Source organism: Telopea speciosissima, chromosome 6 (assembly GCF_018873765.1).
Source record: "Telopea speciosissima isolate NSW1024214 ecotype Mountain lineage chromosome 6, Tspe_v1, whole genome shotgun sequence".
Taxonomy (NCBI): Eukaryota; Viridiplantae; Streptophyta; class Magnoliopsida; order Proteales; family Proteaceae; genus Telopea; species Telopea speciosissima.
The window spans coordinates 68,817,712-68,842,061 of NC_057921.1; the positions used below are offsets into that span (position 1 = coordinate 68,817,712).

Below are 24,350 nucleotides of genomic sequence, written 5' to 3' on the forward strand. Positions count from 1 at the left end.
TAGTGGGTTCAAGCATTGACAACGCTAAAACCATACAGATTTGGAGATTTATTCAGGGACATGGTTACATACTAACATGCTTAAGACTTGAGATGAGAGTACTCGGGTGGATTAGAAAGGATTGATTACGGACTTGGAAGGTTGGGCCTTTGATCAAAACACAGATATGCGACTCCAACAGGTTGCAAATAAAGGGAAATGAAGGAAAGTGAAATTAATTCTGTAATCAAGATTGCATAACTAACTAAAAATCTTATCAATTATGATTTTAAAATCGACTGTATAGCCAAATCATATTTTTTTATTTAAAAGTGAAGTCCAAATTAATTACTTAAACCATATGAAATGATGATGTAGCAAACAAGACCATTGGATAGTTAGTATATACCTTAGATTAGTCATGTGTCAAATTTCAACTCTAATTTAATCAAATACCCTTCAATGTATTGGCATGCCTCCTCATATATATTCGTGCACGTTTACAGAAACTTCAACCACTATTATACATTTTCCCATAGTCCTAATTTTTAAACATTTATTTTGGCACTTGGCAAACTCGTTTGTACTGAAATTTTGCATGAGTAGGGGACCTTGGCATCTATCTCCATCCACAAATTTGGCCCCATCGGATTTACCATATATAAAATTTTGTTAAGTTTTACCTATTTAATAAGTTTTTGAGTTAGTTGCACATTCATTACTTGTAATTATAGAAAAGATTCCAATTTCCCTTCACTTCTACTTCCATCAATGGAGCTGATACATATGATTCCAAAAAAATTAAAAAAAAGAGCTGATACAAATGTAATACAAAAATTAGTGAGATTACATATTGTCCGTATCTAGACGGGTGAGCATGTAGAAGGGGATGTAAAACTCTCTTACCATTATTACCCTCCCATTCTTATAAGGTATAATGTAGTTTTCTCAAAGAGATTGTATCAAAATAAATAAAGGGGGAGCGCAGAGGCCAGGCACGCATGGCAGCCATTGAGAGAGCACTCTGGCATCTCGGGGGAGGGGAAGTTATTCCCTCCCCCCTCCCCCACCACTCCCCAAAGAATATCTTCCCATAAATAAAAGAGCAGAGTAAATTTATTTAGGAGACCTCTTGGCTCTGATCCATGGAAATTTTTTTACAAGATTTATGTAGAGGCAAAATAGGCCTCAAATAACTTTTCAGAGATATAAGATCACATAACTATCATCACCCTATCCTAAGCTAGTAACAAGTGCACGGGCCCCTCTTGTAAGGAGCACAAGCTTCAAGCTTTACACATCAAATTAACAGTTTACATTTCAAATAAATCAATAGAATTTCATAACAAATGAGTGCTAATCTGCTACTTACACTTCTAGCTCGTGCAAGCCCTCAAGAGATTGTTGTGCACTATCCAATTGCCTAAAGGATGCTACAGTTTCACAAGAATCAAGATTTCCTCTCTCAAGTTGCTCTAGGAATTCCATCACTAAAGGATCAGTCCAAGGAGCCCCAATTGGAGCTCCTTTCCCTGCCACCCACCCAAGATGGCCACCTTTTGGGGTAACAATCAACAAACAATTTGGGTTTTCCTGGAAGACAAAGAAGTTTTTTAGTTCAATAGAAAAAAATATATAATAAAAGAGTATTTTCTGCACACTGAAGAGTCGGAATTGGGAGCAAGGGTATTTTCATTTTAATCTCTTCCTGTGTTCACTGTACCAGTGAGACCATTCAGATCATCAATCTCCAGGCCTGAACGATTCTTCATCCGTGCTATATTTACAAACACTGGGTGCAAATATTGATTACAAAACTCTGTATCTTTCAAAGCTTGAACATGAGAAACTAATGGATTTCACTTTAGAACATAGAGGATCTTGTACATACAAAAGAACAACACAAAAAGGAAAATCTGAGAGAGGAAGGAATGTACGGGAGAGTTGGCTTCCCACTGTCTGCTCATTGATATGGCGAAGGGGGTTCTCCCATGATAGAGATAGAGGGTATTTACTTTAACATGGAACTGCAATTGGATTCCGAAAGACACGAACATTGCTTGTGGAAAGCTTTAGGAAAAGAACTCAATAATTAGAACAGCGATTTTCTTATTGACACCTCTTGAGGTGTCAAATAATTTGTAATCTATCTTATTTGCCCTTTCAGTAAAAACATATTTTCTTTTCAATGAGGGTAAATCCTGTCTTTTCACATGTGAAATTCAAAAAATGTACAAAATGATGACAGATTTTGATATTGACATAATGACAAGTCATTTTCATATTTTTTATAAAAACCCTTTTTTAACCTTGACTAAAAGAACTATGGGAATAAGACAAGGGTCAATTAAAAGCAGGTGTTAAGTTCTAAATACACCTATAGAGGTGTCATTTAGACAGTCCCATTAGAATCAGTCATGAGAAACTCTCCTTGGAAGAGATGTTTCCAGTTGTTCATAGAAATTTGTGCCTAAAAGTCATAGATGAGTTTCACAAGTCGCCAATGTGGTTTCTTGAAACTTCAGGAAGGGTATTGAATGTCTAAATGAATTGGAAAGTAGTATGTAGAAAGCGTAAGGATTCTGTAGTTAGTTTAGAAAAAATTGTTTAAAAGCACAATTTTGAAAAGACCAAATTAGATGCTTCAGTAATTTATGGTAAAACAATATAAACTTATGTTAGTGACTATGGAGTCAACAGCAATAATCTGGGAGACTACTCAAGCAAGGAAACAGATTTCAGCAGATAACCAAAGCAGCAATAAAAGAAACTTCTCCTACAAGCTATTGTGCTAGTTTTTTAACTGTCAAGAGAAAGATCAGAAGGGTTAAAGTGGTTAATACATCCAATTTAACTAATTTTTGGCCGATATGGGGGTCCACAACTTCAGTAGTTGGAATTGACAAGAATATGTACCAGCTGTACGATAAAGGGAACTACTATCAATTCTGATGGTTCACTAATGTAAACCAGTCACAAGTGATAACCAGCCCACAAGAGGATCGCAAACTTCAGGTTCATAAACAGTAAATATTTCGATCGATTCGTAGATTAGCAGGAAATACAATAAAATAAAAATCAAGAAAGAAGAAGAAGATAGGGTAGTCTCTCTCAGACTCGGATCTCTCACCCACGGCCTCTCACCATACTTTCTCATAGCGTTTTTTTTCTCAATCTCATTAATCAAATTCGGGTACAAGGCTGTAGCCCCTTACAAACTTATATAGAAGACTCAAAAAAAGACTCAAACACTAAGAAGGAAAGGCCTAACCCAATCCTTATCTAATAAGGTAACATAAACTGACTAAGAAGCTTAAATAATGAAAGAAATTTACTCAAAACAAGACTAACTAAACTAATAAAGTAAATCTCGTTTTCCTACTTTCTACCCTTAATTTAGGCCCATTTCAAAGAAAACCCATGGAATCAAAGGCCCAACATGTACATAACCCAACCCAAAGGCTTATTTCCAATAAATGCATTATTCAGACTGAAGAAATGTTTAACAGTGGTGACTGTTTCAAATAAAAAGCACTTCTCATACGATTGGAGTTTGTAAATTTCTGGTTCTGTTCAGCTAGATTACATCATGTCATACCCATCAATACAAGGAAACACTGACAACTATGAGTACTTGTAACATAGGTTGTAGCATGTTATTTACATTTAATTTGTTCCCTAGTCGACAAACATGTATACTCCACTCACTCAACTAACCCTCGTCCCAACTAAATGAAAATTTGTATATTCATTTATAATACACTTTTTTTTCTTTTTGGTAAACAATGTCACTTTACACTAACTTTTGAGGCACTTCCCCTACTTGTTTGGGGCCAAAATTTGACCAATGAGGTGGGTGTAATATCCTCTATCACATGGACCCGCTCCAGTCATCCCACATGGCTAGATGCATTTTATCGAAGTTCACCTATTGGATTTTCTAGGATCACTCTTAAGGATGGTTCTCCCTAGGATTTCCTGGTGTCAAAGCTAAGTGCTATCCATGATCAACACTATTGCATCCATTTCTTTTATAGTTTTTTGTTTCAAAACTAGGTTATTCTGGTTTACAGCTAAGTTTTCTATCTTTTGTCAGATCAAAATCCAACTATTATTGGTCTAAATCTATATGTTCCCTCATATTCCTAGCCGTGCCATTACCCACATGCTTTCATATTGATCTAAATCACCAGAAGCCCATGTGAACATATGTACTATATTAATAAATGATATTGTTGAGGAAGGGAGGGAAAAAATGAGAATGTAATTAAAAAAAAAAAAGCAGGAATGAAGTCCCTCATATTGAACACCCCAAGAAGTTATCCACATGCTTGTCTACTTGATTGTCAACAGCTCAGTAACAGTAATATAACGGAAGTAAACCACCAGAAATGAAACAAACCACGAAAACTCGAATCAAAATGAACTGGAAGTGCATGCAGAAAAAGCTACTAAGGTCAAATTACATCAACACTAAACGTTCCTATGGCTTTGTGAACACTACCTTGATATCTTGACGAGGAATTCCCCGAGATGGTGCGATAGGATCATTAGCAGCCTGCAGATCAGGGAAAAGACAGCTAACATTCACTTATCTAAAAGAAAATTGTAAGAGGAAATGTATTGCAAAACTCTAGCTTCACACTTGAACTCTACGAGCATATCTGGCATTTTCTTCCAACTTTACAAACAATCAATAGTGAATAGTCTCAAAAAGGTCACAAGTAAGAAAATATTCAGTAAGATCATTGCCAAATAAACTCGGTGATCATTCTTTCCTTACAATCCCAAAGCCTGGATCTTGGCCAGCTGGAACAGAACCTTTGGGTAACCCATTTAAGCAAGAATAAGCCCTATATAGTGGAATTGCATAACAAGTTTGTGTAGCTAAACTGAGGTAGTTGGGCTAAGGTCAGGAGTACCCCTTAGTTTGTCATACATGACAATAGATCACTACTACTATAACTTGACAATGTTAATAGGATTTATATGCAGCAAAATGTTTGCCTAAGATTTAACCTCCAAAAAAATGCTGACACAGCTCAGATTTTCAAATCTGTTTAGAGGTCTCAGAAATTATTAGGCTTTAGTTAGAAGTCAGTGATACACAATGATTGATCATTACCTGGATGCATAACAGAGGTTTCTGCACCTTTTTGATGGTGTCTGAACTGCTGGAATTGGAATAGTAGTCATCTACTGACTTGAAACCAAATGAGACTGCAAATAGCTAAAAAAGTTATATTAGCTATTGGCAACCCATTCGACGGATATTTTACTTCTCCATTTCATGCATACATACCCCGTGTTAATCCTTCATCAAACTCCCGGATAGATTTAGCATTAACAACCAATGGAATGTTATATTCACCTCCAATATCTTCAAAAAGGAGAGCATGTCTGCGCAGAGATTGATCCACAAATTAAATTTACAAATGTTTGGGGTAACTCAATAGGATATAATGAAATCTAAAAATATTATATCATCAATTATTACTTCTTGAAAATTTTGCGAAGAGCTCTAGAAAGAGCTTTGTCATAAATGATATTGAAGCCTTTGTGGAAATCCTCATCGGCAATGACCAAATTGAATGGATTACATAAGGATACTGCCCCAGAGAGTGGGCAACTATTGGATTCCTGCAAGAAGAGAAAACAAAATTTACAACCATAGGGAGCTATAGTTAGTCTGTCAAAGGAACATGTTACAAACAGAACAGTAGAAGCCTAGGGAACTCTGGTTGATCAAACATAATAACTAAAACCCAGGTCCAACCTGATAAATATATCCCTAGAAAAATAACACTTCAACAGAGCCTTACCCAACTAAATGGAGTCGGCTACATGAATCCTGTTTCGGTAGTCAATTCCTAAAGTCATATTAGAGGCATCCATATCTCTTTTCACTACTTCTCCCGAGGTGATTTTCAGCCTACACATTGTTCTTTTAATTCCTCTAACCTGCAGTGTTTCACTCCTTAATGGTGCAGTGAATTGCCTTCACTGTACATGCCCAAACCACTTCAAATGATTCTCCCTCAACTTACGTCTATTGAAGCCACTCCTAAATTACTTTAAATACCTTCATTTCTTATTATATCTTTTCTAGTTTTGCCACTTATCCACCTCAACCATCGTTTTCTCAGCTAGATTTATTTTACTTATCTGTTGTTTCTTTGTTGCCTTGAGTTTCAGTTGTATGCACTAATGCACCAATCAAAATACACTCCAGAAGCACCTCTCCACTTCACCCACCCCACTCTACCTATATAAGTAACCTCCATGTCAATTTCTCCGTCTTCATTCTATGGGTAACATCCCTAGAAAAATCCCGGCTGCAAAAATAGCTGATGCAGAAGCCGAAACCATGATTAATTTGGCTGTTCTTTGATTTTTTCGTTGGAACCTTTTTATTTGTTTGTTCTTTTAGCCTAGGGTTAAAACAGTCTTTTTCATGGTTTATCTTTTTAGTTCCCCTCCACGATTTTAGAGGGATTAGTATTTTATTTTATTTGTTTTAGTTGTTTACACTTATACTCCTATTTAGAGTATAAGTCTATTCTATGTTTTATAATTAGGATTCAGATTAGGAATCCCAACTCCTAATCTGATTAGGATTGCTTTAGATTGATTATTTGTAAGGCCTTTAGGCCCCCCTTTATTATTATAAATAGTAGAATCGTGGGAGGCTCCCCCACCTATTATGTTTGAAATTTTGTTTCTTCTTGCTGCTGCCGCCATGACTGCTGCTGCTTCTCTGTCTTGTGTGTCATATCAAGGCCCCTTGTGAGTAATATCAAGGGCTAGGGCTGGAGTAATCCGGCGACTCCTTGCATCTTGCAGATCGGGAGGTTCGTCTTCTTCTTCCTTCAAGTTCTTCAAGGTTGCTGCTGCTGAAATTCTGCAATTCCAGTAAGAGTTACAATTTCCTGCAACTTTATCATCTCTTCTTCTTACTTCCATCTAACCTAATCGACTTCCCCAAACCCTAGCTTCATCTACATTCATCACAGCCCTATTCCCTCATCAGATTACACTCAAAACCTAACCACAGGTCCATCACAGTAACCCTCCCACTCGATCTCAGTTGCAGCCTCACCTATCCACTACAAACCCTAATTCCCTCCCTCAACATAAAAACCCAGAAACCCTAAGATCTGCCTAGGCCTAACCAGCCATCAAAACCCCACCAAAGTCCAGCCGAACCACCCCCTCTCTGCTAGGAAAACTCGACCTAAAGCCCAGCCCCTAAATCTGCTCCTAACCCTAGTTTCAGCTTAGATCCTAAATCTGGAAACCCAAAACCCTAACCCTAATATTTCTGAATTTCTATTTCTTATTCAAACCTCATTAAAACCTATTCTAATAGACTCCTAAAATTCTGCAGACCATTACCCAATAAAACCCTAACTCAATCTCCCATTCCTAACCCTAATTTTGCCCTAGTTACCCTAAACTGCCCATTCGGCCAACCCTAAAACAGAACCTGGTCCTAAGTGAGATTTATTTCACCTAGGCTACATTAATAGCCTTAGTCAACAAATTACCAATAAAAGCACGCTGACCATACAAGACTCTTAAAGTCCAACAGACCTGGCACTACCCAGTAGCTGAAAATTGTATGCATCAGATTAAACTTGTAGAAGTTTAAAACACTGAGGTTCAGAAATAAACAGGCCCCCAAATTCCGTGTAAGTTTCAATCATATTGGCAATAATATATCAAAAATGGGTGTGACACTGCCATGATTGCTACTTTGCTTACACACAAATGTAGTAACTTACCACATCACATCAATTTAGTTCCATGCCCAAGAACAACTTAACCACAAAATAAAAAATGGCGTACCTAGTGCACGAGGCTGCCGCCACTGCAGGGTCTGGGGAGGGTCATAATGTACGCAGCCTTACCCCTGCTTTTGCAGAGAAGCTGTTTCCAGACTCGAACTCGTGACCACTTGGTCACAATGGAGCAACCTTACCATTGCACCAAGGCCCGCCCCCTAACTTACCCACAAAATAAATAAAAAGTAAATAGGTTTCCGTTTCAGAACTATGTAAATATTTACTTCAACTCAGCCTTGTCCAAGCTAAATGCGGTCGGATAAGAATTTGCATTTTAATTAGAAACAAGCAAATATTTTGCACTAGAAAGTGAATAGCCAAGAGAGGAGAGAGGGGAGCGGGAGGGAGCTGTGAAGTTCTCCTTAAATCTACAGTTTACACAAAATATCAGACTATTAAAAGGTGGGTGCCTAGAAAAAGACATAAGTTGAAGGAGATCGTACCTGACCCAAGTATCGAACAAGAATATTGGCTCCAAGAGACCAGCCAACAGCATATAAATTTGCCATAGGGTAACGATCTGCAACATGCTTAATCACTTCACGGAGATCTTCAATAAATGAAGCAGAATAGAACTGCACATCAGTAAATGAGTCATAAAGTGAATCAGTAGATGGGCATATGCATAGAACCCAAAAGTTTAGATTCAGAATCATATCACAATTATAAAACTATTGCATTAAGCTTTTCATAATTGAGCTTTCTTGATTAAGTTTGCTGGGTTTGGTGGCTTTTATCTAGACTGATTGACGGGTTGGTTTAATGGTCTAGTTTGGGTTGTTCATTTGAATGGGAGATGAGTCTTCAAGTGGAAGAGTGGAATCTTCAACAAGGTTGAGTCAATTTTCCAAGTAAGTGGAAGTGGTTGGTGGTTGAAGTCATTAAGCAAGGTGGAGTTTTCAAAGAGACACATTGGAAGAAGTGCATAGTGGGGTTTCTCTAAAGAGAGAGAAAATTCCAAAAAAGAGATGAGAGAAAAAGAAGAGAGGTATCTTCCATAGCTAGAGTGAAAAAGAAGAGAGTGAAAAGCAAGAAGAGAAAGAGGAGGTGAATGAATGACCAAGTGAGAAAAGGAAAGAAAGAACGAGTGTACAAGGGACTTGGGTTTGAGAGACAAATTGCAAGGTCTTACTACTATTTTTCTTCTCTTGTTCTTAGTGGAAGATCGAATCACTCCGTAGATGTAGGCGGTATTGCTGAATCACGTAAATCCCTTGTCTTCTATGTGATTGATTCTTTTATTTTCCCCTTCTATCTTTTTGTTCTTGTTGATCTTGCACATACCAAATTAGTAAGGTACTCACATCGGAAAGAGAAAGTTGTTTCCAACCCCATCAAGTGGTATCAGAGCTAACAGTTGACGACCAAGATAGAGGTCGACGGTCTTGATAAATTGTTACCACTTACGGTATTTCAAGAAGGTTGAATTGAGATCAACAAGATGGTGGGATCAACAAAGTTCAAGGCGGAGAAATTTGATGGCAAGAATAATTTTGGCTTGTGGCAGAGCACAATCAAAGATATCTTGCTACAACAGGGCTTGTTTAGACCATTGATTGGAGAGAAGCCAAAAAAATATCTCAACTGAGGACTGGGAAGAGTTGGAGATGAAAACAGTAAGCACCATCCGCTTATGTCTTGCAAATGAAATAAAATATATAGTTTTGAATGAAACCTCTGCTACTAAGTTGTGAAAAAATTTGGAACAAAAATATATGTCGAAATTCCTCACAAATAAGTTGTTGTTTCTTAAGAATAAATTGTACTAACTGAGAATGGAGAAAAGATCAAATATTGTTGATCATTTCAATGAATTTAACAAAATTGTTACTTAGTTAATGAATTTAGAGATAAAAACAGAAGAGGAGGGCAAGGCATTACTTCTATTGTCTTATTTTCCAATTGTTTATGATACTCTTGTCACTACACTTCTTGTTGGAAAGGAAACACTTAAGACTGATGGTGTCATAGTAGCTCTTCTGAATACAGAGATTTGTTTCTGGTGATGAATGATGATGGGAATCAACAGAGGGGAAGGAACAATGACAGAAGATTTGCAAGGAGGGGATACTCGCAGTCCAAGTCAAGTAGCAAAAATACTGATGAGATTATATGTTTTTGGTGTGATAAGGTAGGGCACATAAAAAGGGACTGTCCAAAGAGGAAGAAGTATTTGGAAGAGAAAGAAAAAGAGGAGAGGACTCATGATGATACTAATCAAAAAAGTGTGACTGAAAGCTATTCCTATTTGAGTGGTGATGAGATCCTTGTCACAGCTAGTGACAAGCACAGTTCAAGGTCGAAGGTGAACAAGAAGCACATGCGTTGCTACAAGTGCAGAAAAATTGGGCACATCAAGAGGAGAGCCTGAAATAAGGAGAGGAGAAAGAACATTCTGCCAAAGGTATGAACACTATTTCTTGTGACAAATGGATTTTAGATTTTGGAAGCTCTTTCATGTTTGCTCCAAAAGGGAATTTTTTGACAAGTTCCAAGAGACCACAGGGATTGTGTCATGATGGTTCTACTAGTGATATCAAGGGTATTGGAATGGTGAAGATGAAAATGTTTGATGGAGCAGTTTGCACTCTTGCTGATGTGAAGTATGTTCATGAAATGCATAGGAATCTAATTTTTATTAGTCAATTGAACTCCAAGGGTTTTAAAACTTCAGTTGCAGGTGGAGCAATGAAGGTCTCACATGGAGGTATAGTCAAAGGAAAAAAATGTAACAGGTTGTATCAATTGTTGGGGAGTGCAATGGTTGATGGTATTCCCATAACCCCAATGAGTGATTGGAAGGAGTGCATAAGTTGGAAGGAACATGTGCAAGGTTTCTTTAGTTGACGATATAGAAAAGTGATCAAAGGCAGTTCAGTTTTCCAATAGATCCTCAAGGTGGCGATGATAAAATTCAAGGTGGAGATTGTTGGGTTTGGTGGTTTTTATCTAGACCAATTGATGGGTTGTTTTAATGTTCTAGTATGGGTTGTCTATTTGAATGGGAGGTGAAGAGTCTTCAAGTAGAAGAGTAGAGTCTTCAATAAAGTTAAATCTTCCAAGTAAGTGGAAGTGGTTGGTGGTTGAAGTCATTAAACAAGGTGGAGCTTTCCAAGAGAAACTTTGGAAGAAGTGTAGTGGGTTTTCTCTTAGGAGAGAGAAAGTGCCAAAGAAGACATGAGAGAAAAAGAAGAGAGGTGTCTTCCATAGCTAGAATGAAAAAGAAGAATAAAAGAGTGAGAAGCAAGAAGGTGAGAGGCACCAAGAGAGAAAAAGAGGAGGTGAGTGAGTGACCTAGTGAGAATAGGGAAGAGAGAAAGGGTGAACAAGGGACTGACGTTTGGGAGACAAATTGCAAGGTTGTAGTATTGTTTTTCTTCTCTTGTTCTTACTGGAAGATCAAATCACTCCGTGGATGTAGGCGATATTGCCAAACCATGTAAATCTCATGTCTCTTGTGTGACTGATTCTCTTTTTTCCCTTCTTTCTTTTTTGTTCTTGTTGATCTTACACATACGAATTCATAAGGTGCTCACATCGGAAAGAGAAAGTTGTTTCCAACCCCAAAAGTTTTCGCCCAGAGAGAGAGAGAGAGAGAGAGAGAGTTTTCACTAAGTCTGCAAGGGATCTGCAAAGATAGGTATTGTACAATATATTTGCCTTTGGGGAGGGGTTGAGGGCAATATATTGGACAGTTTGGTGTTTCCAATTCTGTAAGTACGCAATTTTTCCACTCTGCAACAATGGGAAACAAAACAACTGACCTGAGACTTTAAGAAACAACTAATACCCAAAAGTACTAGCTGAAGCCATGAAATCAGGATAACAAAACAAAAAGTATTTGCTGACTGGTGTACTATGGTTAGATTGAACTTCAAATAGCAAGCAACTCAAATTCAGCATTTTTTATTAAGTTATGATAGATTCAGCCATTCAGGCCTAAGTTGGGTTGGACAAGGGGGAAAGAAGTTATTACAACTGAATAAGAGTAAATTATCAAAAACATTTGGGGGATTGGAAATGATTAATTAACCTCTGAAGAAATGAAATTCCAGCGCATAAGTATGCACGAATTTTATGAGGGTAAAATAGAAGAAAATACGTGCAGGCAAATACACAACAACAACAGTGAAGCTAAAATATGATTGAAAGGTTATGGATGGACATGAGCTCCCACGAAAAGTATGTTGAGGCCAACAACTACGATTATTATAAACAATCGAACTAAAAACCAAAACAAAGGTTGGCGAAAACATAATTTCCACGTTCAAATACCTGGGGCGTGGTAACAGGGCTATCTCCGCAGCCACGGCTATTAAACACTACCACGCGCCACCTGTTACTTCTTGCTCGAACAAGCATATGCCGAACGTAAGTATCACCACTGCCCCCCGTTAGACCTGGCTGCAACTACAAATGTCAAGCACTCTCCCTCGCTTAACCACTAAGACTAACGAGTGTCAAAAGATAGAAGTCTGGAATGAAAGTTCAGAAACAATTCCGCAGCGCAAGAAGAAAGTTTCAGCCTCAATTAATTACATTTTGGAATGAATTGAGGATTACAAACCAAACCCCACCCCACCCCACCCCCCAAAAAAAATTTTAGTGAAATAAAATTTGAAACCACAATTATATTACTTCAGTCTACTCTTCGTAAATTATGACTTCCCTTTCAATTATGAGTTGATGCTGAGTGTACCTAAATAATGCCGCATATTCTTCAAAGCTGTGGAAAAAGAAAATGAGTAATAGCAGTGGGAGTGAACAATGCGAACCAGAAGAATTAGGACGGGAGATTCAGCCGGAAGGTGACGATCGTCGCCAGAGACCCAATCGAGAGCGACAACGCCATTGTCCTTCGTTCTCAAACACTCCCTCCGGAATCTGACGTTGGGGAGGGAACGGAAGAAGGCGGCAAAGATGGTCTCGAGGTGGCAGTTCCAGCCGATCAGTGGGAATGGGACGTAGGGACGCTGAAGCGTTTTGAGCACCGACGCCCATGAATCGCCAGCACCGCCGATTATTTCCAGCGATGATGAGGCGTTAGATGGACGAAAAACCGGCATGATTCTCCTCCTCCTCCTCCTTCTCGGGGTAATGGTATGAAAGGGGCGGTGGAGAAGAAAAACCCCTTTTGGTCCTCCAAAATAAGTCGCTGCTACTCCTACCCTCCGATGAGAAATGTACGGAGCTTCCAAACATGGAAAATGGAGGGTGCCAGTAGAGATTCTCGCCATTTTTTGGAGGCCAGAAGAGGAGGGACCCAATCTCAACTACATGTTTCGTGTTTCTTATCTCGGTATCTCACAACCACGGACTTTAAACTAAGAATCGCGGGTCGAATCGGTCCTGCGGATTCTGATCCGAAACTGATTATAAAAAACTTTAGAATCGGTCCTCATATCTAAAACCTGGAGATCGGCCGCATAATAACGGCTGGAATTGGGATCTGTCATGGCCGACTCTGATTCCTCGTATCTAAAACCCAGAGATCAGCTGCTTCGTAACGGCTGAAATTGGGATCGGTCATGACCGGCTCTGATTCAAATCTGCCGATTCAATAGATTTGATTCCGATTTTGAAACCATGCTCACAACTCAAAAGTTTGGGGGTTGTGCGTTGCCTCTGAAGGACTGTTAAAGGCCCATAAGGGTTGAGACTCATAGGAGTCGGCCCACCTAGTTGCATATCATTGTTTCTTGGTTCATGCCGAGCTTGGGGCCCATGCAGTAGGTTCGGGGGCAGCTACACCATAGGAAATTTTTTAGGATTGATATGGGATTAATTTTGGAAATTTTGTTAACTCTTTGTTTTCTTTTTAAATTGGTAGAGATGAGGGTTATTAGGATTAAGGACGAGTTCACAGTAAATTGAGAGGAGAGAGGAGAGAGGAAGAGAGCTTTTAACTCTTTTCTTCATACGAAAAATGGATTCCTTATTGAGAATCTCTTCCATTCACAAATCAAAGCTATGAATCCAGTATACCAATGATCAGTCAGTATTGGCATGGAGGCCAAAGGACCTTGGTGAGAATCTTGTGCAAATATATAACAAATTGTCTACCATGAAAGACTCTCATAATGATCTGGTTTGATATACATAACATATGAGTACTCACACTTATATTTTTTGGATTTTCTTTCACAAGAAAATATACAATGAATTAAAGGCCCAACTGTCATACAAAAATCATCATACATGATGAGAATTAATATCAATTAAAACACTAATATTGGGTTTGATGGGCACACATATCCGACACTACACAATTACAATTTCATTCCAAGTATACGTGAGGGAGAGTGTTAATAATAGTTCTACATCGGTTAAGTCTGAGACCTTAGATGCCTTCATATGCCCTCGAACTATTTCCATCTAATAACAAGCTTTTGAATTAGATCCCCAAGTTCTTGGGCTATCCAACTTCTTTAGCATAGAGCACTTGATAACAATAGCCATTGTTCAATTCGGATATGCTGGCGATCAAATAGTTTCATTTGAAGAGGAGACAACTTGGTTTCCCAGCTTCAAAGCTATATATAGGTATATACATGCCTGTGATTTTATATTTTGGGATTAAAAGTCATGCATCTTGGGTTGCTGAAGTAAGTTTCTATAGGCTAACTTGTGGTTTTTCACAGTTCATTTCTCAGTTTTCCAAATGCTTTCTGAACTTTATAGTTTGCCACTTTCATGAATGTTTTTTTTTTCTGTATTAAGAGCTTGTATAATAAGGGGGGAGGGGGGAATTAGGGGATGGGGATTGTTGCGTCAAGAAATCGTCGAGCGGTCCTGCGAGTGCCGTCACCTGCAAGTGGACCAAAGGGGTCAACAGAGAGAACCGGTGTGGTCCCGGCCTAGGGCTCTCCGATGCCAAAGTTAGATCTCCTGGCGCAAACAGATGAATAGTGATTATTCAGTATGAGTTTAGATGTCCCCTATGGGGTTGTGTACCTTTGCCTTTTATAGTAGCATATGGCGGTGTGGAGAGTCCCCGTTTGATTGACGATTGTGCCGTTGAGTGGATAGAGGCCCTGGGTAACGGGGCTCTATCCTGATTGGCCATCTCCCCGCTGGAGGGAGTGTCCTGGTGGCATCAGGATCCTTGGTGGATAGATATCCGCGTGTGGTGATAACGTCCTTGGTGCTTGAATCTGTCTGGATGACATGACCTCTAAGGGTCTAGAGTCCTGGTAGTGACATGAGTCTTAGCGATACGATCGGGGTCGTAGATGGGTGGCCCCCACCTCAGGTGCCCATGATGCTGCGCCTGGGTGAGGCCGCGCCCTGGTGAGGAGGCCGCGCCTGGTGAGGCTGTGAGGAGGCCGCGCCTGGGTGAGGCCGCGCCCCTGGTGAGGAGGCCGCGCCTGGGTGAGGCCGCGCCTAGGTGAGGCCGTGAGGAGGCCGCGCCTGGGTGAGGCTGTGAGGAGGCCGCGCCCTGGTGAGGAGGCCGCGCCTGGGTGAGGCCGCGCCTAGGTGAGGCCGTGAGGAGGCCGCGCCTGGGTGAGGTCGCGCCTAGGTGAGGCCATGAGGAGGCCGCGCCTGGGTGAGGCCGCGCCTGGGTGAGGCTGTGAGGAGGCCGCGCCCTGGTGAGGAGGCCGCGCCTGGGTGAGGCCGCGCCTAGGTGAGGCCGTGAGGAGGCCGCGCCTGGGTGAGGCCGCCCCCGGGACTCCGGTTCGTTCCCCTTGGCTATGGGGCGGGTCGTCTATGACACGTGGCGGTCGTTGATTGGCCCTGTGAATATTGGATGTATCAGGGATAGGCCCCAAGATGGTTTGAACTCATGAACTGAGCTAACCCGTTCGAGTCACCTTCATGAATGTCATCTATACAAGATTGAAATTGCCAATGATTGATTCGTCCCCATTCCATGATTTAAAATCCTGGTCATATGGGACCAATACGGGATCAAAACATTATTTTCTCAACCAAAAAAAAAAATACCATTATTATATCTGCCAATTCATATGGATCAGGTATTGGTATAGGGTGGGATCAATACTCGATATGAGTAGACTGATACAAGAGATCCGATACAAATACCTATACCATGCTCAAGTTGTCCTTATGCATGTATATTTGGATGATCTCTGATTTTCTGATCGTCAATCTTAATATTGGCTTCTCTTTTAATAACAACTGATACGGCGTATAAAATCACCCCAAACGTAATTAATAGATGGGAAAAGTCTCTCTAAGTAAGTGGCAGAGTGCTTGCACCTCATCATATTCTTTTTTTATGGGAAAAAGAATGTTATCTAGTTGTGGTTACTGCTCCCTGACACAATAACATGTGAAAGTACTCTCTTACCCCCCATTGAAATAAAAAAATCACATCTATGTTGATGCTTTTGCATGCGTTTTCATCGACCCAACACTGTCATGGGTGCTACACTACCAAATATAAGATAGTGATCTCTTGCCTTTTTTTTATTAATTATTTTGAGACAAGAAAGAAAACAAATAATCAAATCTGGAAGGACCACTGTACATACTTAAAGAACTTTCTCCTTTAAAAATTAAGGGTAGAGATTTCTCATGATACGAGAGAAATCGCACCAATGAAAGGGTGAGAGTTTGATTCATTTAATAGAGGTTCACATCTTGTCAAAGAGAAAGCATAAGTGTGAGATCCATATGTCGTAGGGTGTAGAAAGTAAACCTTACCTTGGCGTTATGAGGATTTTTTTCTCTAGATATAGGACCCGCGTGATTAAAATATCGGAAAGAAATAACTTCATGTGAGAGGAAAATAATGCTATAATGTCGTGGCAATTTTTTTTTCCTTGAACAGTTTAACTCTAGTCACTTAAAGGTTTTGAGTAATTACGATCGATCGATATGTGGATCAGTATGGACATGTATAAAAATGTAATAAAAAAATTATAATTTCAAACGAAACAGGGGTAAATCTGTCCGATCATGATCGATACAGATCGATCCAGGATCCCGATTACTAAAACACTGCTAGTGGGAGACGACCAATTAATGATCATGAGTTCTGGTTAGATTTGGTCAATCGTCAATTGAGTTACTTCTCTTATTAATCACTTTTAGGTTTCTGAATTCTTGGTCACGAGTTTGATGGGCCCTAGCCCATTAGGCAGAGCACCAAGTCAACATTAGATATTTCTTCATTTTCGATAATAATTTTGGGATCAAGTTTTCTTTAAGCTACAGTGAACCGCAGGGCTTCGGATGTGCATGGGAAGGTATTAGGAGACTTTTGTGAACCCTAGGATGGTGGTGCAGTGAAAAAACTCTTCATAATTTTTTCTTTTTCAAGAATTTATATCATGGTATCGGTATCTCTATTCCAACATTGATATGGATCAATTTTATGGGGCTGGATTGTACCATTTTACCCTAAAATTTTGACAATCTTACCCACAACAAATCCATATACCACCAGTTTGTATTGGTATACATCTCTGGCGATATTGACAAGTATTAGTCAATATGATCCTAATACTACCTTGTTCCTTTTTGGTTGAAAATAATACTTTTGTTGTAATTTTAGTTTCTAGTATTGTGTGGGGAAGCGGAATACGCAACCAAAACAACCTCTGATATTTTCGAGATCAATTGATACTCATTTCTGCCCTGACGTGTTTCAAATGGGACCTCAACAAGGATGTCCTATAATCATAGTTGTCATGGCGCCGCCATGGCGTCCTGGCACTAGAGAAGGTTGCATGGCGACCTATGCCATGGCGTCCCTCTTTGATTTCTTCTTCCTGTCTCTCTTTCCCTCTTCGATTTCTTCTTCCCTCTTCGATTTCTTTCGATTTCTTCTTTCCCTCTTCGATTTCTTCTTCGATTTCTTCTTTCCCTCTTCGATTTCTTTTTTCCCTCTTTGATTTCTTCTTCAATTTCTGAATTTTCTTTTTAAAACTTGAGAAACAATAGAGAAAAAATAAAACATGGCTTGAGTATACATCTATTAAAACATTAAAAATAGAGAAAATAAAAAATAAAATATGATCGACATGCTCACCATGGCGGGCGATATGTCGATGTATCGACGTGACACCCCTCCACCGACTTGGAACGTCGTAACACCGTGACAACTATGCCTATAATACGTCACATCTCTCTCAGGGTCAAGACACAAATGGATATCCTCGTCACATGACTTTACTTCAAAGACGAGGACAAATGTTTGATGCAGCTAAATTATCGCAATGCAATAGTAATTCATGTGAAAGCAATAAACAAGCAAACAAATAAGCTCGTCCTATGGATGATGTAGGAATGTTGCCACTACCCTCTGTTGGATGTGTGCCCTGGTGATGGACTTGACGGCGCAATTTATATCCTTGTTGTGGGAGAGAGCACTACTCTTGCCTTTCCTCGCATTGACTCGCCGCTTCTCGAACTGTATGTGTCAATGTGTGATCGTAAATGGAAAGAGAGTTGATAAACATTGGGGAAGTAGAAATCATCCAAGAATCAACCAGATCAACCATAAATAATTATCACCTCCAATTCGTTGCTCGTTCCAATTTTCTCCAGATCCTCACTTAGGGATGGAAATGACCACCCTGACCCACCTAGGGAAGTGTGTTCGGGCAAGGGGTAGGGTGGTCATTTCCGCTCCTATGTGAAGAATTGGAAAAATTGAAGGACATAACGGTTCGATCGGCCATAGTTGACAATTGACATGAACCCGAGAAAAATCCACTGATTTTTTAAATCAGGATTTGGTTTGATATAGTCGATTCCAGTTCGACCGGAACCGACATTCCAATTTCGATTCTTGGAACCATGACTTCTACACAATGATGACAATCCCAATGTACTATCATCATTCCTCAGAAGACGGAGCTCAGAATCTGTAAAAGGAAATATATTTGGGTCCATTTATTCCATTTACATGATTACGGTTGGTGATTGAAAAAGATAACTCGATTGTTTTGTACTCATTTGGTAGGCAATGAGAATCTCATCTTTGCTTGTTAACTCGTTTTCTTCCCCCACCCGTTCCTTTTTTTCTTTTTATTTTTGTTTCTTTCTTTTAGAAGGGACGGCACGTGGGGACCAACCAGGGCCTAAACGTCGATTACATGCAGGATCTACGGTCCAGACAATTGCGGACATCGGAAATCAATAGTTTTTATGATTAATGTCTCTTATCAATATAATCTTTTTCCTTCCGCTTTTCCATTCTTATCTGCTTTGTTTTATTTTATGTTTGGACTACTGTTTTAAAAATTGGAAAATGGAATCGAGATCAGGGTTCTGGATCGGTCAGGTTTTTTTTTTAATGAAAGTATATCACACAAACCACACACCAATCTCAAAAGGTTAATCGATTTTTACTCATATTTCTTTAAAAATATATATATTTTTTAACATTCTTATCTTTGTCCATATCGGGATCAGACAGGAATTGATATGGGTCCCCACTGATACAGATACAAATTGATCGATCTGATGTCGATTCCTCAAATCATGATCAAGATCGATCCAATCGGCCATAGCTGTTTTCGATTCTTACTGTTTTGGAGTGTTCGATTATAGGGTTTTGGGGATCAATTCCAGCTGATTTCGAATTGAATCCAGACAATCCCCAATTTCACGTTTAAAATACTCAGTGTAGATCAAGGTTTCAAGAATTGAGATCCAATCAATATGAATCAGGATCAGTTGAGGCTGATCCAACTTTATAGGTAAACTAGAGTTAGAGCATGTTTTTGCCGATTCTGATCAAATTTTCACCGATTCTAACCAATTCCTATCATCCGGAACCTATCTAAATCCTGATTCTGATTTTGTAAACACTGTAGACTCTAGACTAGAGATATTCAAAGAACTAAAGAAAGAAAGGGAGACCGGAAGGAAGACTAATAATAATGCTCTTCTACTACCTCACCCATATGCTTCATGTGATCTCTTTGATAACATGTGAGGAGGCCAAACGAAAGCATGTGGCCCAGACACAACAGGGGGTGCTTTGTCCCTGTTCCCCTCCATATTACGAAGCACAAGTTGCAATTCCTTATTTTATTTGATACTTAGAATCCATTTTCCCCACTAATGTAATCTAGAATCCATATTCAACTTGAAATTTTATATTATACCCAAGAATGAAAAGATTTTGAAATTTGATAGGATTAAGTTTTCCTTCACATCTCTAATCGTGATTTGACTATGTGACTAGGGTCTTGTGTCAATATTAATTAACTCCCTCTTCTAATTGTACAAGGTCAAAAGTATCCATCCCCATGCTAATCCGATGGGTAAAGATGGCCATGGTGGGGGGATTCTTCTTTCACTATGGGTGAAGGGATACTCGGTCCAATCTGATATTAACATTTTGTTGAACTTCATAATCTATATAACAATGTTGACCTGTTTTGACCCACAACTCAACTCAACTCAATTCAATCTTATCTTAATTAAATGAGGTTGGATGCATAGATCATTTTATTCCAATCAGCTCTATTAAAAAATTATACTTTTTATTAATTATGAACTATGCATGTATTTTCTCACTTATTTTAAATTCATTTTAGGCCTACCTCTAGTTCTTCTAACTCCTTAGATTTGAATCAAATTATCCCTTTGCATTGGAGCACTCAAAGGCTTCTTTTACACTTGTTCATAATACGTCAAACGACTTTCTCGCAACTTATCATGTATTGGAGTTACTCCTAAATTAACTATAATTTGTTTAATTTTACAATTCATCCATGTCAACATTCTCATTTTAATTTCATTAAATTTGTTTATATACTGTTTCTTCATTGCCCAATATTCAACTCCGTACATCATTTCTTCTCATATAAGTGTCCTATAAAAAAAAAAGATAAAAGAGTAAAATTTCAAATGACGATTGAAAACATAAAATTCAGATAAAAAATTCAACAAAAAATAATTCAAAATGATCTTTGAAAAAAATAGGAAAAGAAAGCACATATTTGAACTCTCATAGTCTTTTCTCTTCTCTCCCCACATTAATATATATGAATCCTCTTCTTTTTTTTCTCATTAAATGACTTGACATATAAGATGTCATTATAGAAATTAGTATATAGATCCCTCTTCCAAAGAAAATTTCCTATTCGAATGACGTATTTTATGCAATATTAGAATCCCACGTTTGCTAAAATTCAGATGAAAATTGAATTGATACTTTGTGTGTGTATTCACATTAATGTGGACCGCACACCTTCGAACCATGCAATCTGTTTGGTCCAGCCAAGCAATCTGTCAGAATTGTTCTTGCTTGGATGGTGACATGATGTACCTTGTTCATTGTACCAAGAAACAAGGAAGAAGGGGAGGGGTAGGAGTCGGGGTGGGGGATAAGAGGCTTTAGTAGTAGATCCATTGGTGAATTTAGCTTGTCTCCAGGGAGGCGTGTGGCCAAAGTACTCCCAGGGGGCATTCAGCAGTTGAGCTATGCCGCACACATCTTGATGCATGCCTAGAGATGTGTGCGACACAACCCAACAACTGGCAACACCCTAGGCATTCCCTGCTCCTTGAAAACAATCCTGATCCTCCATTGGCACTGATGATCAAGGAATTTGCCCTTGAGCCTTGGTCATCCCCATTTCTTAGTACATGTTTCAAGTGTTCCATGTGAGGATTTTTGTTTGATCTTGAATATCGGCTAGTTTTAATCCTTATCAGTATGTCCATCACTTAAAAAGAAAAAGTATGTTGGTGAGAGTGACACTGTATTGGTAGCTTTTGCAATTGCTGCTTTGACTGCTGCAGAAATAATTAAAGTGGTCGTAGCTCTCTTAACCCTTGGGAAAGAGTCTGCTAAGTGGAATGGGAACTTTGCTTCATCCCCAAGCAAACATTTGACTCACTATTCAGCACTATATTTTTAGGGAATGAACAACAAAGGTATTGGTATTGTATCCGGCTCCATCGACTGATAATATTGTTATTGTCGAAGATTGATATCGATATAATGTCAGTTATTGATTGACTGGTTGTTTCGGTTATACTTTATTTTTTTTTTTGAAACTCCACCTGATTTTATACGATATGGTCCGATCCAAGACAAATACATGCATATCGGTATCACCAGAGACTAGTACTGCCTCTGATACTGATACATATAACCTTGATTTAGGTCCCATCTGTTTTACGGGGAGGATAAGGTAAGAATGTTGTGGGACTGGATCTCACGTGTAGTGGGTTGGGGAACAGTGATGAGTTTTTTATTTTTTTCATGAATAGTAATCAAAATCTTTTGTTTTTTGTGGGATTTTTGATAACATAGGGATGGAATTTTCAAGTGTCATGTCAGTAGACAAAACATTTAATGATATTCCCTGAGGTTTTGTTCACCACTTCAGGTTAAACAAACAAGAATGGAGTAGGATTTTGAAGTGCCACATTAGTACTTTCCCACCCTACCTAAATCACCATCAAACAGACAGGGTAAGTTTTATCATTTAATTTAAGAAAGGTTGTTTCACTCTCTCTCTCATGCTTTGGAAACTTGAGATAAATGTATGATCTTTGTTCTCTTAGAATTTGACCCAACTTGACTCTTTCAACCTATAATAGACTTAGTACTGAGTATCCCTTCAACCACTGAACCCATTCATCAAGGTGGGGTCATATGCACGCAGGGTATCAGAGGATATTTTAAGATAAGATACTAAAACCTATAAGGGATTTGCCAACCCTAGAATAATGGGTTTCCATTCACTGGGTGGTGGAGGGACTAGGGAAACCTAGTCCATAGACATATGAACACATCAACAAGGAAGTGAGAGATGTTTTCAACCATTTGGGGGCTGGAAGGCTTGAGTATTTATGATGTCTCATTGCTTTTGCCATTATACGCAAGTTGAGATGTTTAGGGTTATAGAGTTGTAGTTCCAAATTGGTCTGGTTAGGTCATTGATGCCTTCATATATTTGAAGAGCTATTTTCACTTAATGCCTTAATATAATAGGTTAAACCCTCCAACAATGCATGAACATTGAACATGGATCAATTATGGATGACAATAATGGCCTAGACTTGATCTAATTCGATATAACTTAATTTTGATTTGGATTGTAGATCAAATGCAAACTTGAAATCATAAAGTTCCCAACTATTTGATTTTGCTGATAAGATTTCTATTTGTTTGAATACGAGATGTATAGTGTATTATTTGATCGGTTTCATGTCGTAGGAGCTTTAGATCTTAAGTTAAAATATTATGTTAACTATGTCCACCAAGTTCTCTAAGAGTAGTATAGTTTGTAACTTATCAACTGTTGCTTGAAAATGCAATGGATTAGTATGTTTTCTCTTTTTGCTCATAAAAAAAATTGTTCTCTAAAAGAGTAATGAGACATAAGAGATGTTGCTTTCTGACTTAAAACATTGTCTGAAGTGGGGAGACGCTTCCACAGTGCTAGATTGACAATCCAATTAAAGCTTAAGGTTATATGGAAAAGGAAGCAACAATAAAATTTTAGGAAAAAGGATGTACACACTGTACATCGCCCTCACATACACACTACCTCTCCTCCTTAATTATGTGGGTTCTTGTAAATGGACAATGCAGCGATTCACTCTATCATGTGCAGCATAATTGATTTAGAATGCATTTTTCAGGAATAAATACCTAACAGTCTAACACAGCCTTAAATTATTCTTTTTTTTTCTTTCCCCTCTAATCTTCTCATCCGCTGCAGCACTAATAAGCCACTAAAAGTAGAGGGTGGACCACTTAAAAAGAAGTAATCCAACGCATAGATAGGTCAATAGACCAGATTTCTAGATAATCTATACCGTCAGATTTATTTACTGCATTTTCTTTCGTGTGGTCAAAAGATCATTCCATTTTACTTTTCTTCCCACATGAGCCTCCCATCAATCCAGCAAAGAGAGAATATCACCCTTATGCCCTGAATTAAGTTTAACTATCAAAATTTCTAATTAAAAAGATAATGTATTTTAGTTTTGTTCGTCTAATAACAGAAAGCGGTAAGATCCATGGCTTCTCGGGAATCGATGACGATACATTGAACTCTATAGGTGACATGATCACGAGTAGAAACTTGCAAATCAAAAGGCATTTCTTTCTTATTAACTATCTTTTTAGATTTTTCATTTCATTATTAATTCTCTAAATTCTCAAATTAATGGAAGGTTAGTATATGATTATTTGACCATCTAATCAATTTTAGGGATAAAAAAAGGGAATTTATCAAATGGTTAGAGGAATCGAGAAGAATGATGGGCCCCTAAAGAAAAATTCGAGGTTGGTAGTTGCAGATTCATCTCAAAGGGTTACCCACAAAGAGAAGCCACGCTCGAAAAGAGAAAATGTTTCAAGCACAGAGACTCTAGAATCCTGACCCACAGAAAAGTAAAAGGAAAAGGGTGTGGGCTCATCTAGTCTTCAGTTAAGTCTTCTATCTATCCAGTCTTTACCTCAAATCTTGTCTATCTGGGTATGTAGCACAAAGAGAAAAAAAAAAAAGTGAAGAAAAGAGAAAGAGAAAGAGAAAACAAGAGGAGCAGAGATGAAAGAGAGATGATTCACCAGGTCTCTGA

General features: G+C 38.7%; 1 protein-coding gene across 1 annotated transcript; it reads right to left on the reverse strand.

The window, feature by feature from the left end:
• Window positions 1-1,103: 1,103 nt before the first annotated feature.
• Window positions 1,104-13,090, reverse strand: LOC122663655 (embryogenesis-associated protein EMB8). The gene is made up of 8 exons (XM_043859266.1): window positions 12,599-13,090; window positions 12,099-12,227; window positions 8,267-8,398; window positions 5,477-5,619; window positions 5,282-5,379; window positions 5,105-5,199; window positions 4,484-4,537; window positions 1,104-1,572 (listed from the first exon to the last, which is right to left on the reverse strand). The coding sequence occupies exons 1-8, from the start codon at window positions 13,058-13,060 to the stop codon at window positions 1,348-1,350; spliced, it is 1,338 nt and encodes a 445-aa protein (XP_043715201.1). The 5' UTR covers window positions 13,061-13,090; the 3' UTR covers window positions 1,104-1,347.
• Window positions 13,091-24,350: the final 11,260 nt, after the last annotated feature.